The sequence below is a fragment of the Oncorhynchus mykiss genome, chromosome 9 (assembly GCF_057628025.1).
Source record: "Oncorhynchus mykiss isolate SJ-2025 chromosome 9, ASM5762802v1, whole genome shotgun sequence".
NCBI lineage: Eukaryota > Metazoa > Chordata > Actinopteri > Salmoniformes > Salmonidae > Oncorhynchus > Oncorhynchus mykiss.
In genome coordinates, this window is record NC_143030.1 from 30251165 (window position 1) to 30268759 (window position 17595).

General features: G+C 42.5%; 1 protein-coding gene across 6 annotated transcripts in view; it reads right to left on the bottom strand.

The window, feature by feature from the left end:
- LOC110531842 (RAS guanyl-releasing protein 2) overlaps positions 1 to 17595 on the bottom strand; it is a 79483-nt gene that overhangs the window by 31827 nt on the left and 30061 nt on the right. For all 6 annotated transcript variants that reach the window (XR_005053217.2, XR_005053218.2, XM_090183941.1 and 3 more), the window contains exons 2-5: positions 7471 to 7592; positions 6858 to 6960; positions 5208 to 5264; positions 4920 to 5051 (exon numbers count right to left, since the gene is read on the bottom strand). Coding sequence is in view for 4 of the 6 variants with exons in the window: in XM_090183941.1 (XP_090040067.1) it covers positions 4920 to 5051; positions 5208 to 5264; positions 6858 to 6960; positions 7471 to 7540 (362 nt within the window). In the remaining 2 variants the exon portion in view is untranslated. The remainder of the gene's footprint in view (positions 1 to 4919; positions 5052 to 5207; positions 5265 to 6857; positions 6961 to 7470; positions 7593 to 17595) is intronic.

Genomic DNA, 17595 nt, shown 5'->3' on the forward strand with positions numbered 1-17595 from the left:
ATGCAATCTCAACCACACTGCACACTGCCCTAACCCATCTGGACAAGAGGAATACCTATGTGAGAATGCTGTTCATCGACTACAACTCGGCATTCAACACCATAGTACCCTCCAAGCTCGTCATCAAGCTCGAGACCCTGGGTCTCGACCCCGCCCTGTGCAACTGGGTACTGGACTTCCTGACGGGCCGCCCCCAGGTGGTGAGGGTAGGCAACAACATCTCCTCCCCGCTGATCCTCAACACTGGGGCCCCACAAGGGTGCGTTCTGAGCCCTCTCCTGTACTCCCTGTTCACCCACGACTGCGTGGCCACGCACGCCTCCAACTCAATCATCAAGTTTGCGCACGACACAACAGTGGTAGGCTTGATTACCAACAACGACGAGACGGCCTACAGGGAGGAGGTGAGGGCCCTCGGAATGTGGTGTCAGGAAAATAACCTCACACTCAACGTCAACAAAACTAAGGAGATGATTGTGGACTTCAGGAAACAGCAGAGGGAACACCCCCCTATCCACATCGATGGAACAGTAGTGGAGAGGGTAGCAAGTTTTAAGTTCCTCGGCATACACATCACAGACAAACTGAATTGGTCCACTCACACAGACAGCATCGTGAAGAAGGCGCAGCAGCGCCTCTTCAACCTCAGGAGGCTGAAGAAATTCGGCTTGTCACCAAAAGCACTCACAAACTTCTACAGATGCACAATCGAGAGCATCCTGGCGGGCTGTATCACCGCCTGGTATGGCAACTGCACCGCCCTCAACCGTAAGGCTCTCCAGAGGGTAGTGAGGTCCGCACAACGCATCACCGGGGGCAAACTACCTGCCCTCCAGGACACCTACACCACCCGATGTCACAGGAAGGCCATAAAGATCATCAAGGACATCAACCACCCGAGCCACTGCCTGTTCACCCCGCTATCATCCAGAAGGCGAGGTCAGTACAGGTGCATCAAAGCTGGGACCGAGAGACTGAAAAACAGCTTCTATCTCAAGGCCATCAGACTGTTAAACAGCCACCACTAACACTGAGTGGCTGCTGCCAACACACTGACACTGACTCAACTCCAGCCACTTTAATAATGGGAATTGATGGGAAATGATGTAAATATATCACTAGCCACTTTAAACAATGCTACCTTATATAAATGTTACTTACCCTACATTATTCATCTCATATGCATACGTATATACTGTACTCTATATCATCGACGGTATCCTTATGTAATACATGTATCACTAGCCACTTTATACTATGCCACTTTGTTTACATACTCATCTCATTTGTACATACTGTACTCGATACCATCTACTGTATCTTGCCTATGCTGCTCTGTACCATCACTCATTCATATATCCTTATGTACATATTCTTTATCCCCTTACACTGTGTACAAGACAGTAGTTTTGGAATTGTTAGTTAGATTACTTGTTATTACTGCATTGTTGGAACTAGAAGCACAAGCATGTCGCTACACTCGCATTAACATCTGCTAACCATGTGTATGTGACAAATAAAATTTGATTTGGATTTGATTTGAATGGGGCGTGGTAGTAGGTGCCAGGCGCACCGGTTGGAGTGTGTCTAGAACTGCAAAGCTTCTGGGTTTTCACACTCAACAGTTTCCCGTGTGCATCAAGAATGGTCCACCACCCATAGGACAACACTGGCTGAGCTTTGGAGTCAACATGGGCCAGCATCCCTGTGGACCGCTTTCAACATTTTGTAGAGTCCATGCCCCGACGAACGAAGGCGGGTTTTGAGGGCAAAAGGGGGGGTGCAACCCATATTTCTTCACGTTTTGTGTTACAAAGTAGGATTAGAAATTGATTTAATTGTAATTTGTTCGTCAACAAATTTACACAAAATACTCTAGATGTCAAAGTGGAAGATTTTTTTTTTTTAACGATTATAAAAAAATATATATAAATACAATAGTCGTTGCATTAGTGTTCCCTTCCCTGAGTTATAAAACACCTTTGACAGCAATTACAGCTGTGAGTCGCTAAGAACTTCGCACACCTGGGTTGTACAATATTTGCCTATCATTCTTTTCAAAATTCTTCAAGGTCTATCAAGATGTTGGGGATCATGGCTAGACAGCAATGTTGAAGCCTTGCCATAGATTTGCAAGCAGATTTAATACAACACCGTAACTTGGCCACTCAGGAACATTCACAGTCTTCTTGGTCAGCAACTCCAATGTAGATTTGGCCTTGTGTTGTAGGCTATTATCCTGCTGAAAGGTGCATTCGTCTTCCAGTGTCTGGTGTAAAGCAGACTGAACCAGGTTTTGTTTTTTTTATCCTGAAAAACTCCCCAGTATTTGCCGATGTCAAGCATACCCATACCATGACGCAGCCACCACCATGCAGTTACTCTGTGATGCGTTGAGTTGGATTTGCCCCAAACTTAGGCCAAAAAGTGTATTTTGCCATGTTTTTTTTTCAGTATTACTTTAGTGAATTGTTACATACAAGATGCATGTTTTGGAATATTTCTATTTTGTATATTTGTGTTCTTTCACTGTACAGTCACCACAATATTGATTCATCCGTCGTTCTCTCCCATCACAGCCATTGAACTCTGTAGCCGTTTAAAAATCAACAACGGGCCTTCCTGAGCAGTTTCATTCTTGCCCTGTGGCTCAGTTCAGAAGGACGGATGTATCTTTGACGTGTCTGGGTGGTTCAATACACAATGTACTAGACCACACTTAAAGAGATATTCAATGTCTGATTTGTTACGGTTACCCATCTACCAATCACTGCCCTTTTTTTAAGAGGCTTTTGAAAATCTCCCTGGTCTTTGGAGTTGATTCTGTGCTTAAAATTCAATACTTGACTGAGGGACCATACAAATGTTGTATGTATGGGGGACAAGAGGAAGGGTTAGTCAATTAAAAATCATGTCATTTAAAAAAAAAAACGTATTACACACGGAGTGAGTCCATGTAACTTTTTATGTGATTTGTTAAGCCAAATTTAACTCCTGAAGTACTTTAGGCTTGACTAAAAAAAAAGAATCCAAACTGAAAATTGCTCGGTTTCAATATGTTTGTAAAATTATATTCAGATATTCAGTTTGCATTCCAGGCTAACAAAAATATAGCATGCTGCCTTAGTCTCTACAATCGGGGCCTGAAACTACGACTGTGATGGATGTGGAATGGAGGGAAGAAGACAGTATAAAAGATGCAATAAAATATAGAAAACTCTGAACAGACATTTATGAAACTCCACTGTCCCAAGAAAGTGCTGTATAACAACCCACTTGTGAGACCAGGGTCAGACAGACTGACAAAGGAAATAGGACGGGTCATTTAGGAGCTCTGTCACACAAGGTCCCAGCCTCGAGCCTAAGAATGAGCCATGTAAGGCAGCATGGAGACACAAAGGCTTAGGATAACACAATGCCACAGACGCGGCCCGCTACCAAGGACTGTGGGCTGTCCTTCTCCGTGGCCGACGTGAGTAAAACATTTAAGCGTGTTATGCATCCCTAGCCGCGTACTCAGAGCAAGCGCAGACCAGCTGGCTGGTTTGTTTACGGGCATATTCGATCTCTCCCTATCCCAGTGTGCCGCCTACACATGCTTCAAGATGGCCACCATTGTTCCTGTACCCAAGAAGGCAAAAGTAACTGAACTTAATGACTATCACTTAATGACTATAGCACTCAATTCTGTCATCATGAAGTGCTTTGAGAGACTAGTCAAGGATCATATCACCTTTACCTTACTTGCCACCCTAGACCACCCTCAATTTGCTTACCGCCCCGCCCTGTGAAACTGGGTCCTGGACTTCCAGACGGGCCGCCCCCAGGTGGTGAAGGTAGGAAACATCACCTCCTGTCCGCTGATCCTCAACACTGGGGCCCAACAAGGGTGCGTTCTCAGCCCCCTCCTGTACTCCCTGATCACCCATGACTGCGTGGCCAAGCACGCCTCCAACTCAAATCATCAAGTTTGCAGACGACACAACAGTAGTAGGCTTGATTACACATCACTGACAAACTGAAATGGACCACCCACACAGACAGTGTGGTGAAGAAGGCACAACAGAGCCTCGTCAACCACAGGAGGCTAAAGACATTTGGTTTGTCACTTAAAACCCTCAAGTTTTACAGATGCACAATTGAAAGCATCCTGTCGGGCTGTATCACCGCCTGGTACGACAACTGCACCGCCCGCAACCGCAAGGCTCTTCAGAGGGTGGTGCGGTCTGCCCAACACATTACCAGGGGCAAACTACCCATCCTCCAGGTCACCTACAGCACCCGATGTCACAGGAAGGCCAAAAAGATCAAAGACATCAACCACCCGAACCACTGCCTGTTCACCCCGCTATCATCCAGAAGGTGAGGTCAGTACAGGTGCATCAAAGCTGGGACTGAGAGACTGAAAAACAGCTTCTATCTCAAGGCCATCAGACTGTTAAACAGCCATCACTAGCACAGAGGCTGCTGCCTATAGGCATAGACTAGAAATCACTGGCCACTTTAAGGAATGGAACACTTGTCACTTTAATAATGTTTACGTATCTGGCATTACTCATCTCATATGTATATACTGTTTTCTATACCATTCTACTGCATCTTAGTCCGTTCCGCTCGCACGTTGCTCATCCATACATCCGTATATAGTCTTAATTCATTCCTACTGAGATGTGTGTATTGGGTATATGTTGTATAATTTGTTAGATATTACTGCACTGTCGGAGCTAGAAGCACAAACATTTCACTACACCTGCAATAACATCTGCTAATCATGTGTATGTGACCAATTTGTACGGCAAATAAACACATACACAATGCAGTCAAGGACACACCGACTACACACTGTAGTGTAGAATAGGGACAGTCACACCAGTAGAGGCTGTTGGAGGGAGAAATCACTGTTGAAGAGGGACACTTACACACTGTCAATGTCGATGAGCTGACTCTGGCGCTCGTTCCCCTCAGTGGTCAATAGGTCCTTGAGGTCTTTAATCTGCTCTGCCAGTTCTGGGTTCAGATTGAACTCTGCCGGGAACTCCGAAATCCAGTACCTAGAATGGAGGGGAGAAAGAGTTAGAGCGGAAGGAGAGAGAAAGAGGAAGTGAGGGAAAGAAAGAGAAAGAGAGAAACCGAGACAAAGTGAGTGATAAAGCAATACAGAGACATCCACAAGCAAATAACAAAAGTAAATTACAAACGTGTCTTACTTCACCAGGTGGCAGATTCTTGTCCTGCGTTCAGCAGAACAGCTCTCCTCCTGCGATCTGATCGACTGTTAAGGTACGTAAAACATCTACACGGACATTTCAGAAACATCCTTTAACAATCAGACGTGGCATCACAAAAAACACTTAATTGCAACCAGTTTTGGACGCTGGGAATATTCCATCCAACTTACACCTTTCCATTCTATTCACTGACACCTTAGCCCTAAAAGCACCAACCGGGGTCCATTTTGACTCCAAGGGGTCATAAAGATCCTTCAGAAATTGTAGGACTTTGTCAAGCAACTAGGTACAGACAAACAAGCAAAAAAACAATTGACCACAATTGTTATGCAAATAGAAGAATGAAAAATAAAATATATTTTGTGTACTAGTGGTGTACACAGCTAAGCTGAACATGTGGACTCAATTGTAAACTTTGTGATAAAAGCACCAAATATGGCACAGAGGTAGATGTATGTACCCTGAAAAGATAGATATGGAACCACCCCAGATGTTGGGGGGACAGACACTATAACTAAAAAAAATATCTAAAAATGTCAATCAGTCAATGTCTATATACCAAGTTGAGAGTCTCATCTTTCAGAAGCAATTGAAACTGAGTCGATAGCCCAGAGCATTCCAAAGTGAGAGTCAAAAGTCTGATGGCACCGTTGCACATTTTGCATATAAGAACGGCCATATCGGTGGCCATCTTATTCGCTCAGATTAGCTCTATTGCCAATTTCTCAGCCTCCGAGAATCACAGAAACACAACACTTGAATGAATAACGGATAAATATCCATAACAAGAGGCTAAGGATGAAAAGAAAACATACAAAAACATTTATTTTGAAACCTACAATTTCACTATAACGTGTGAACATTTTAAAATATGCTGATTTTGGGGGATTCAAACCATTTTCTTGTGTTATAAAAGGTTAACAAATACAAAGTGTTCCTGTTTGCAATTCTTTACCAAAAATGACACTTGGTGCATTTAAACAAAAAAATACACTGAGCACACAAGGCATTATGAACACTTGCTCTTTCTATGACATAGACTGACCAGGTGAATCCAGGTGAAAGCTATGATCTCTTATTGATGTCACTTGTTAAATCCACTTCAAAATCAGTGTAGATGAAATGGAGGAGACAGGTTGAAGAAGGATTTTTAAGCATTGAGACAATTGGGACATTAATTGTTGTGTATGCGTGCCAATCAGAGGGTGAATGGGCAAGACAAAAGATTTAAGTGCCTTTGAACGGAGTATGGTAGTTGGTGCCAGGAGCACCGGTTTGTGTCAAGAACTGCATCGTTGTTGGGTTTTTCCACGCTCAACAGTTTCCTGTGTGTACCAAAAATGGTCCACCATCCATAGGACATCCAGACAACTGTGGGAAGCATTGGAGTCAACATGGGCCAGCGTCCCTGTGGAACGCATTCGACACCTCGTAGAGTCCACGCCCCGACGAATTGAGGCTGTTCTGTCCAAAGGGAGCCGGTGCAACTCAATATTAAGAAGGTGTTCTTAATGTTTGGTGTACTCGGTGCTTGTGGGTGCTTTTAGGGTTAAAGAGTATATGTGTTGTTCTTACGGTAGCTGTCAGCACCTGATAAGCCATAAGCTGGTGCTTGATGGCGAAGGATACTTGAGCAGTAGTTTCTTAGCCATGTCGGTGGACGGGAGGTACCACGGGTGCATCATGAGGAACATGCGCACTATGGAGGGGTCCTTCAAAGTGCCCTTCTCATCTGAAAGAGGACAGACGCACTCTCGTCACACAACGGCACTTTTTGTGTCCCTTTACACTGAAGGGACACAAAAAAACGACTGAAGTGTTTCTGCAAATAAGACAACCAATTCCTGTTGATTTGAGACTGACAACATTGGCCATTTATGGTGGCGCATGGACATATGGGAAATTGCTATCTATTCCTAGAAACGTTCTTCTCCTTGCAATCCGTTCCTGGAAATAAAATGTTATTGTGAACCCAAAAAGGATTGGGTTGTTTACTCAGACCAGGCCCCTCAAACCCTGTTGCTAGAGAGCCTCCTGTAGGTTGTCACACCAACCTCAGTTTGAACTAATCTGGTTAATCTTACCAACCAACTGATTATTATTAGAATCGGGTGCGCTAGATTAGGGTTGGAGCAAAAACCTAAAAGGAGTGTAGATCTCCAGGAACAGGGTTCGAGAGCCCTAATTTCGACATGGAGTAGCAGGTATATTTGAGTGCTCGTAGGTAAATAAAGAGACTGACCGAAGGCTTGGATGCACGCTTCCACCAGCTCCTCCACCGTTGCAGCCCCATCTAAAGATATGGGCTCCATCTTTCTCCTCTAGTCCTCTCGTTTTCCCAGTCTTCCCACTTCGGTGACACTCCTGAGCACAAAAAAAAGGAAAAAGGAGTTGCACAGAAACAAAAAATTCACCCAAGGAATTCTACTCCTGTACATAAAAGATGAGAGCATGGCCTAATAAGAAAGAGAAAGCATTGCTGCATGGTTTGAATGGTTGCCAGTAATAGTCTGTTATGTTGCTCGGATCCTGTGATGCAAGATATCCAGGAAGTATAAAGGAAATGTTGACAAAAATCAAACAATGGAATTAGAACAATAACATGTCTGGATACTGGTGGATTGCAGTTGGGTTACATTTCAAAACAGCATACTGCAGCAAACCAACTTCCGCAAGTGATATATAACTAATATGTCAGATCAGGTGACATAACTACAATGGTTAATGTCACTATTCTGATAAGACCAGCTTTCGTAGCAAGTGCAGTATATGTGACCCAATACCCAAGATATACAGTTGAAGTCGGAAGTTTACATGCACCTCAGCCAAATACATTTAAACTCAGTTTTTCATAATTCCTGACATTTAATCCAAGTAAAGATTCCCTGTCTTAGGTCAGTTAGGATCACCACTTTATTTTAAGAATGTGATATGTCAGAATAATAGTAGAAAATGATTTATTTCAGCTTTTAGTTCACATTCCCAGTGGATCAGAAGTTTACATACACTCAATTAGTATTTGGTAGCATTGCATTTAAATTGTTTAACCTGTGTAAAACGTTTCAGGTAGCCTTCCACAATCTTCCCACATTAAATTGGGTGAATTTTGGCCCATTCCTCCTGACAGAGCTGGTGTAACCGAGTCAGGTTTGTAGGCCTCCACACACTTATTCAGTTCTGCCCACAAATGTTCTATTGGATTGAGGTCAGGGCTTTTTTGAGGGCCACTCCAATGCCTGGACTTTGTTGCCCTTACGCCATTTTGCCACAACTTTGGAAGTATGCTTGGGGTCATTGTACATTCGGAAGACCAATATGCGACCAAGCTTTAACTTCCTGACTGATGTTGCCTCACCCACTGGAATTGTGATACAGTGAATTATAAGTGAAATAAATCGGTCTGTAAATAATTGTTGGAAAATGTACTTGTGTCATGCACAAAGTAGATGTCCTAACCGACTGACCAAAGCAATAGTTTGTTAACAAGAAATTTGAGGAGTGGTTGAAAAACGAGTTTTAATGACTCCAACCTGTGTATGAAATCATGGTGTCTTGTATAGTACGTACAAGGAACCTCATTGGAGTTTAGGGACACGACATGATAGAAAATGACTGAGAAACCCACCAGACACTACAGTCAGTCTCTCAATAACCCCCTTTCGCCCAGAAACCTCAACTTTTCACTTCCTGAAAAAAACTCTGTAGTCATTAATTAAAAACAGCCATGCAACGCAGTTTTTCTTCCACGGGAAATAATACAAGGCATGTCAATAATCTCACCCTGTGGTTCCACATTCAAAATAGACTGTTATCCTGTTTTTTTTCTTAGTACGCTATTTTAGTGAGGTACTGCTCAGCGGGGTGCCATGGCAACACATCCTCATGCCCACCCTCCCTATACACACACATGCATGCTGAACACACACTCGTGGCACCACAGTAGTGCTGAGCGATTAGCGCTTTTTAAAGGTCGGTTCCGTTACAGTTCGACTATCAAAAAATTGCCACGTTTTCAATTTTGGTTTCGATAATAAATCAAATTAATACATTATGATATAATGGCATTACAATGACTGTAAATTTCCATTTAAAAAAAAACTCTACAAAGCCAAAAATGGTGAACATTCAATTACCAAAACAATTAAAATAGTCCATTGTCTGTCAGGTCCCCAATGGGTAGACATCAATTTTAAAAAATAAATTACTATGAAATAAAAGATTTCAGTTGTGTATATAATTACATTATTTTTTTATTTGATTACTTTATTATTTTTAAATTCTTTAAAGTCATCGTCTCATCGTGTAACAGTATCTGCTCCCCATAATTTACTGTCTTTGGTCATTCTATTTAGCTAGCCTGCCTAAGTACGTTGCAGAGCCGTCTGACAAAAACATTTCACGAGTTCTTCAAAGTAGATAAGGCATCATTTCACGAACTGCCTCCGTCTCCCTCCCATCATTGTTTTATGTACATTCCCCTCTCAATTTAAGGCACTTAACCAGCATGGCTAACACAGCATTCTGCAACAATACGACATCCCATCAGGGGGGACTATCATTTGTTTTTCAACAGGACAATGACCCAACACACACCTCCAGGCTGTGTAAGGGCTATTTGACCAAGAAGGAGTGTGATGGAGTGTTGCATCAGATTACCTGGCCTCCACAATCACCCAACCTAAACCCAATTGAGATGGTTTGGGATGAGTTGGACCGCAGAGTGAAGAAAAAGCAGCCAACAAGTGTTCAGCATTTGTGGGAACTCCTTCAAGACTGTTGGAAAAGTATTCCAAGTATTCCTTATGAAGCTGGTTGAGAGAATTCCAGGAGTGTGCAAAACTGTCATCAAAGCAAAGGTTGGCTACTTTGAAGAATCTCAAATATAAAATATATTTTTCTTTGTGTAACACTAATATAAAAAATAATCGTATTTATTTTTAAACACACACACAGTGCATTAGGAAAGTAGACCCCTTGACTTTTTGTTAAGTTAGCCTTATTAACAAACTTCATCTACACACAATACCCCATAATGACTACGTGAAAACAGGCTTTTAGAAATTTTTGCGAATGTATTGAAAATAAAGAACAGAAATAGCTTATTTACATAAGTATTCAGACCCTTTGCTACAAGACTCAAAATTGACCTCCGGTGCATCCCGTTTCCATTGATCATCCTTGAGATGTTTTCTACACCTTTATTGGAGTCCACCTGTGGTCATTTCAATTGATTTGACATGATTTGGAAAGGCACACACCTGTCTATGTAAGGTTCCACAGTTGACAGTGCATGTCAGAGCAAAAACCAAGCCATGAGGTTGATGGAATTGTCCGTAGATCTCCGAGACAGGAGGCACAGATCTGAAGACGGGTACCAAAACATTTCTGCAGCATTGACGGTCCCAAAAAAATAGTGGCCTCCATCATTCTTAAATGGAAGAAGTTTGGAACCACCAAGACTCTTCCTAAAGCTGGCAGCCCATCCAAACTGATATATCGGGGGAGAAGGGCCTTGGTCAGGGAGGTGACCAAGAACACGATGGTAACTTAGACAGAGCTCCTCTGTGGAGATGGTTGTCCTTCTGGAAGTTTTCCCATCTCTGCAGCGACTGGGAGACTAGTCAGGATCGAGGGAAAGATGAACGGCGCAACGTACAGAGAGCTCCTTGATGAAAACCTGCTCCAGAGCGCTCAGGATCACAGACTGGGGCGAAGGTTCACCTTCCAACAGGACAATGACCCTAAGCACACAGCCAAGACAACACAGAAGTGGCTTCGGGGCAAGTCTCTGAATGTCCTTGAGTGGCCCAGCCATAGTCCGGATTTGCACCCGATCTAACATCTCTGGAGAGACCTGAAAATAGCTGTGCAGCGACACTCCCCATCCAACCTGACAGAGCTTGAGAGGATCTGCATAGAAGAATGGGAGAAACTCCCCGAATACAGGTGTGCCAAGCTTGTAGCGTCATACCTTCGACTTGAGGCTGTATCGTTGCCAAAGGTGCTTCAACAAAGTACTGGGTAAAGGGTCTGAATACTTATGTAAATGTGATCCATTGTTTTTTTATATATTTGCAAACATTTCCAAAAACATGTTTTTGCTTTGTCATTATTGGGTATTGTGTGTAGATTGATGAGGGTGGGGGAACTATTTAATTCATTTTAGAATAAGGCTGTAACATAACAATGTGGAAAAAGTCAAGGGGTCTGAATACTTTCCGAATGCACTGTATAGGTTTTTAAATAACATTCTTTGAATGTTAAAGTTGTGTTTTTTTATGTTAAGTTCTGAGAACGGAATACTCCCAGAATATTTTCAAGAACTGATATAAGAGAACCAGATTCTGAGAACATCGCTTAAGTCACACCTTTTTTTGGATCATTCCCAGAATGTAGTTGTGTGGAATGTTCTGTGGAAGTACTGACATTTCCACAGAAGAATGTTGTTTAACGTTCTCTGAACAATGAGAACATGACTTTAAATAGAACCATGAGGAAACCTGTTGTTCCAAACATTATGCTGAGGCACTGAAATTCCCACAGAAGAACAATTGTTCCTTAATGACCTCTGAACTATTTGAGAACATTCCCAATGTCCAACCAGTTGGAGAACATTCACAGAACATTTACCAAAGTTGAAATGACACGTAACTACGTTAGAACTTTTAGGAGACGCTCGGTTAAAGTAATGAGATACCAAGAAAATAACACATTTTTGTCAAATGCCTTTAAATGTGCTAAGAAATGTTCCAAAGCCAAGCGACTATCCTGCAACCATCCCCAGAAAGATGTGGGAAGGTTGTATGCAAAATAACACTGTTGTCATGTTTATGGCACAGTGAATTACTTGCGATGTAGATTATGGTTTGTCACCAGTCAGGAGATAAAACATGCCATTAGCAACTAAACCGTCATTGAGAACAGTGGAGAACTCCGAGGTTACAGCATATGCTCCTCCTCCACTTACTATTAGGTGACCGTGAAACTGCCACAAAATTCACCTGTTGGATTATTTTTAGACGTTGTAGGTATACAAGTATGTGCATTAGGTCTCTACTGCATTAGAGGAGTAGAGATAGAGGAATGGGGTGTGTGTGTGTGTGTGTGTGTGTGTGTGTTAGGACTCTAGGCTGCACCAGCCAGAAGGGTGGTCTTCGGTGGTTGGTTGCGTGGGAATGGAGAGAGAGGCACTGCAGCAAAAGTGTGCGTGTCACAAAAGAAATAAGCTTTCTTCCCCTGGCTGATTCTGCTGCAGAGCGGTGGGTGGACACGCTCAATTACAGGCTTCACCAGCAGTCTGAAACACACACACACACGGGGAAGCGAGAGAGAGAGACTGAGAAAGAGCGAGAGAGGAATGAGAAAAAGGAGAGAGAGAGAGAGAGAGATCGATGGGGAGAAAAAAGAGGAAGAGGACCTCTAAAGCCACTCACCATCAGTCAGTAAGATCATTATGAAAGAGCCCAGCTGTCATACAGTAAGCCCAGTACCATCTCCATATGAACACAATAAGACCAGACAATATACTCTGTCATAAACCAGGTTTCCATCCAACCTTGTTATCTGAGTAAAGTATTGTACATGTCGGGAAAAAATAAATAAATGTAATGACAGGCCTGATGGAACCAGAAGTTTTTTGATAAACTTTACAAAAATGTCAACTAATCAAAATCCACGAGACAAGGTAGGATCTTTTAGTGTTGGTCAAATTAATTGTGCGAGAAATGTCAGTGCACAGATACAGTATACAACGGGTGCGTCTAATCCTGGATCCAGTTTGACGTGATTGTGTTACTGTAGCTGTGGTCCTCTGAACGAGCTCCTCTGAACGAGCTCCAACAGTGTCCTGACGAGTAAGCACATTTTCTACGCCAGGCAAAAATCGCACCTCATTAGCTCATTGCTATGGATGTATCCAAATAAAATGTCACTACTTTGCTGTTATTCTGGCTGCACTTTTTGAACGTGACTAAGTTCGCCGTAGTTGGCTAGCTAGCAAGCAAGGGGTGAGAACGTTGCCAGTCAGTATGCCAATGGAGCATTTAGAACGAACGACTGGGTCGTGTCCATGTACATGGGAATTTAATAACAATGATTTTTAATGTGCACTACGTCATCACGCACAGCCTTGTATCTGTAACAAGTCAATTTGATGGAAACATCTCTGGTGGGAAAATGCGAATATTGTTTATATTCAGATTTTTGAATATTCGAATGAAAATGTCACCGACTGGATGGAAACCTAGCTACTGACAAACATGAATCTGTAACCCGAAGACATTCTCAAGGTTTCACCACGTCATTCAATACAGTCATGTGTTGTTCTCTCAAATCTGTTTTACAGCTAACAAATACTGCATCCGATCACAAACTTTCCCTAGTCTGAGTTAAGTAAATCACGTTTCAGTGCAGCTGTCCTTGAGTAGTTGAAAATAAACCGTCAAAAACTGTGCTAAATTGAGGAAGCTAGAAAATACCCCAGAAATATGCCAGAGTGGGCTTTATTTACAAATAGTGTAAAAAGAACAGAAGTGGTCTCCAAATGTGTGGTACCACACGTTTCACTTCCCTGTTCTTCCATGTTTGGAGCCTTGTTCTTTTCAACACAGTCTGATCTTGTGAGGAGATCAACATTCCCGGTTGTCTATTTTGCAGTCACACTGCAAGGGCATCTTAGAACATTGCTATAACATAATTCATTTCTCAACCAACCAATAACCAGGATTTGGATCTACCAAGAGTTTTCCAAACATTGTGACATCTGATACAGTTGAAGTCGGGAGATTACATACACTTAGGTTGGAGTCATTAAAACTAGTCTTTCGATCACTCCACAAATTTCTTGTTAACAAACTATAGTTTTGGCAAGTCGGTTAGGACATCTACTTTGTGCATGACACAAGCAATTTTTCCAACAATTGTTTACAGACAAATTATTTCACAATTCCAGTGGGTCAGAAGTTGACATACATTAAGTTGACTGTGCCTTTAAACAGCTTGGAAAATTCCAGAAAATTATGTCATGGCTTTAGAAGCTTCAGATAGGGTAATTGACATAATTTGAGTCAATTGGAGGTGTACCTGTGGATGTATTTCAAGGCCTACCTTCAAACTCAGTGCCTCTTTGCTTGACATCATGGGAAAATCAAAAGAAATCAGCCAAGACCTCAGAAAAACATTTTTAGACCTCCACAAGTCTGGTTCATTCTTGGGAGCAATTTACAAACACCTGAAGGTACCACATTCATCTGTACAAACAATAGTACGCAAGTATAAACACCATGGGACCACGCAGCCGTCATACCACTCAGGAAGGAGACGCTTTGTCTCCTAGAGTTTAACGTACGTTGGTGCGAAAAGTGCAGCCGCTGCTCCAAAACCGCCATAAAAAGAAGCCAGATTACAGTTTGCAACTGGGGACAAAGATCGTACTTTTGGGGAAAATGTCCTCTGGTTTGATGAAACAAAAAAACAACTGTTTGGCCATAATGACCATCGTTATGTTTGGAGGAAAAAGGGGGAGGCTTGCAAGCCGAAGAACACCATCCCAACCGTGAAGCACGGGGGTGGCAGCATCATGTTGTGGAGGTGCTTTGCTGCAGGAGGGACTGGTGCACTTCACAAAATAGATGGCATCATGGGGGAGGAACATTATGTGGATATATTGAAGCAACATCTCAAGACATCAGTCAGGAAGTTAAAGCTTGTTCGCAAATGGGTCTTCCAAATGGACAATGACCCCAAGCATACTTCCAAAGTTGTGGCAAAATGGCTTAAGGACAACAATGTCAATGTATTGGAGTGGCCATAACAAAGCCCTGACCTCAATCATATAGAACATTTGTAGACAAAAAAAAAGCGTGTGCGAGCAAAGAGGCCTAAAAAGCTGACTCGGTTACACCAGCTCTGTCAGGAGGAATGGACCTAAATTCACCCATTTTTTGTGGTAAGCTTGTGGAAGGCTAGCCAAAACGTTTGACTCAAGTTAAACAATTTAAAGGCAATGCTACCAAATACTAATTGAGTATAATGTAAACTTCTGACCCACTGGGAATGTGATGAAAGAAATAAAAGCCTAAATAAATCACTCTACTCCTATTCTGACATGTCACATTCTTAAAATAAAGTGGTGATCCTAACTGACCTAAATTGACCTGAATTGTTACTAGGATTAAATGTCAGGAATTGTGAAAAACTGAGTTTAAATGTATTTGGCTAAAGTGTATGTGAACTTCCGACTTCAACTGTATCTGCACAGAATGAATGCAAAGATGACAACTTGGAATGCCACCAAGTTCTCCACCAACCAGCCTCTCCATAGAGAGAAGGACCTGTCCTCTTCTGAATAGCTCTTTACTCTGACCTCACTGTGCCACTGGTCCTTCAACCACACAATATAGAGACGATGGGTCCATTCTCCCTTATCACTGAAATAAACAAACACACACACACACACACACACACAACTCATCACAGTGCCACTGTGCCTGCCATTGTTTGCCCTGCCCGTTGGTCTGGCCCCGTGGCACAAAGTGTGCCTGCTGGTTGGTGACAGACTGGTGTCACTGACAAATGGGTGACGTCCCACCATTCATTCATCACCCAGGTGACAGTTCCTCCATCATCCCCTTTCGTTCGCTCTCACACCCCATTGTCTATGGAGAATCTATGGAGTTTTTATTCTTAACGATCTCCCTCTCTTTGGCACTCACTCTCTCCTTCTCTTTGGCATTCTGCAGTGCTCTAGCTCTGGGTGGAAGGAGTGTTTCAGGTGACGCTCCCGACCGCAATGGCTTTGGAGTCATCTGCCCGTTGCCTGGTGACTGGGGCAAGGACTATTGACTGGGCGGATTAATCGGGGTGCGATGGGAGGGGGGGGTCCAACCTGGCTGTCTGGCAGTCTGATACCTCTACTATATTCCCTCAGTAACCACGTTTCCATCCACAGCTTTTATGCGAGTAAAGTCATTCCGTATTTGTTTTAAACAAGAAACTGATGGAAACAGGACATTTCAGTACAATTTTATAAATGGCGACAGAATTTGTTCGTTCGACATGGTGGGATCGTTTTGTGTTGTTAAAATACATTTTGCGAGAATTGACAGTGGAAACACCGCGCAAATATTGATATCACAACCATCATATGGAAGTAAACTTGGAGTCGTGATATGGTGTGTGGTCCTCCCGTTAGGACTCGGGATCCATGCAGTTTATTAGGCATCAGATTAAATCATTTACAAATTCACTTCACAGGTAGGTGACAGTACACGGTGAAGAGCTTGAGGCTCTCTTCCAATACATATTGAGAGTTTTATTCTGGTGACATGATTGATCCTTGACAGCCGTTTGACAATCCATAATAATCTCATCATGCAGACTAGCCTACCTGCACAGTATTTGCGAGCTGTTGGCTAGAGCGCACGTGCACGTTTGCTATTTAACGCAACAGTATGTGACAAAACTCTCAGAGTTGAAAATGGGATGGAAACACATTGAACTTTCGATTTTTATTTGGTACATGAAAACCTTTAAATTTTTTTTTTTTTTTTTGCACTACATCACGCACTGATTTTTATCCCCAACAAGTCAGTTTGGTGGAAATACACCACTGGTGGGAAAATGCACATATTTTCTTTATGCGGAATTTAGAATATTCACATGAAAATCTGTCGCCAATTGGATGGAAACCTAGCTACTGACGAACTAAGAGCTGCTGTTGTGGAGCAGTTACTCAAACCCTCACTTATCTGCACTAAGCCCTAGCCCATCTCTGATTCATGTCCGTGTCTCCAGGCAACAATAACCCGTGGAGAGCGAAAACAATACATAAATGGGTGGCTGAAATTAAATTGTCAAAACAATACATCACACAGTGGTCTCAAGGACATTTTTACGCTCTGCTAAAGTTACGGCGATGAGGCACTAACACCAGGAGAATTGCTCAGTGTTTTAGTGGCTTTTCCCATCACTGTCTGGTGAACTGTTATGGAGACGCATACTAACAGGGGGAGGGTGACAACATGGCGCTTGGTATCGAGTGGTGAATGATGCCGATTGTTTACTGTAGTGGCTGCTGATGATTGCTGCTAGCTGCAGGCCTGATATATAACATTTTATATAAATGTTTTAAAATATAAATTCCGTTTTGATTTTTTGTCTAAAAACACTTCACTCAGATTTTTTCATATTCACATAGGTTGTAGCTTAGACCCTATTTTACGTCATGTGAGGCTTTTGTGTTGTACCTGCCATCATTTTGAATACATGGTGGGTGTCATTTCAATCAAAGAAACAATTCATAGAATGGACATTTACATTTTCACTTTAATTACTACCACAAAGATGTCCGCCGGTCCACCCACCATCA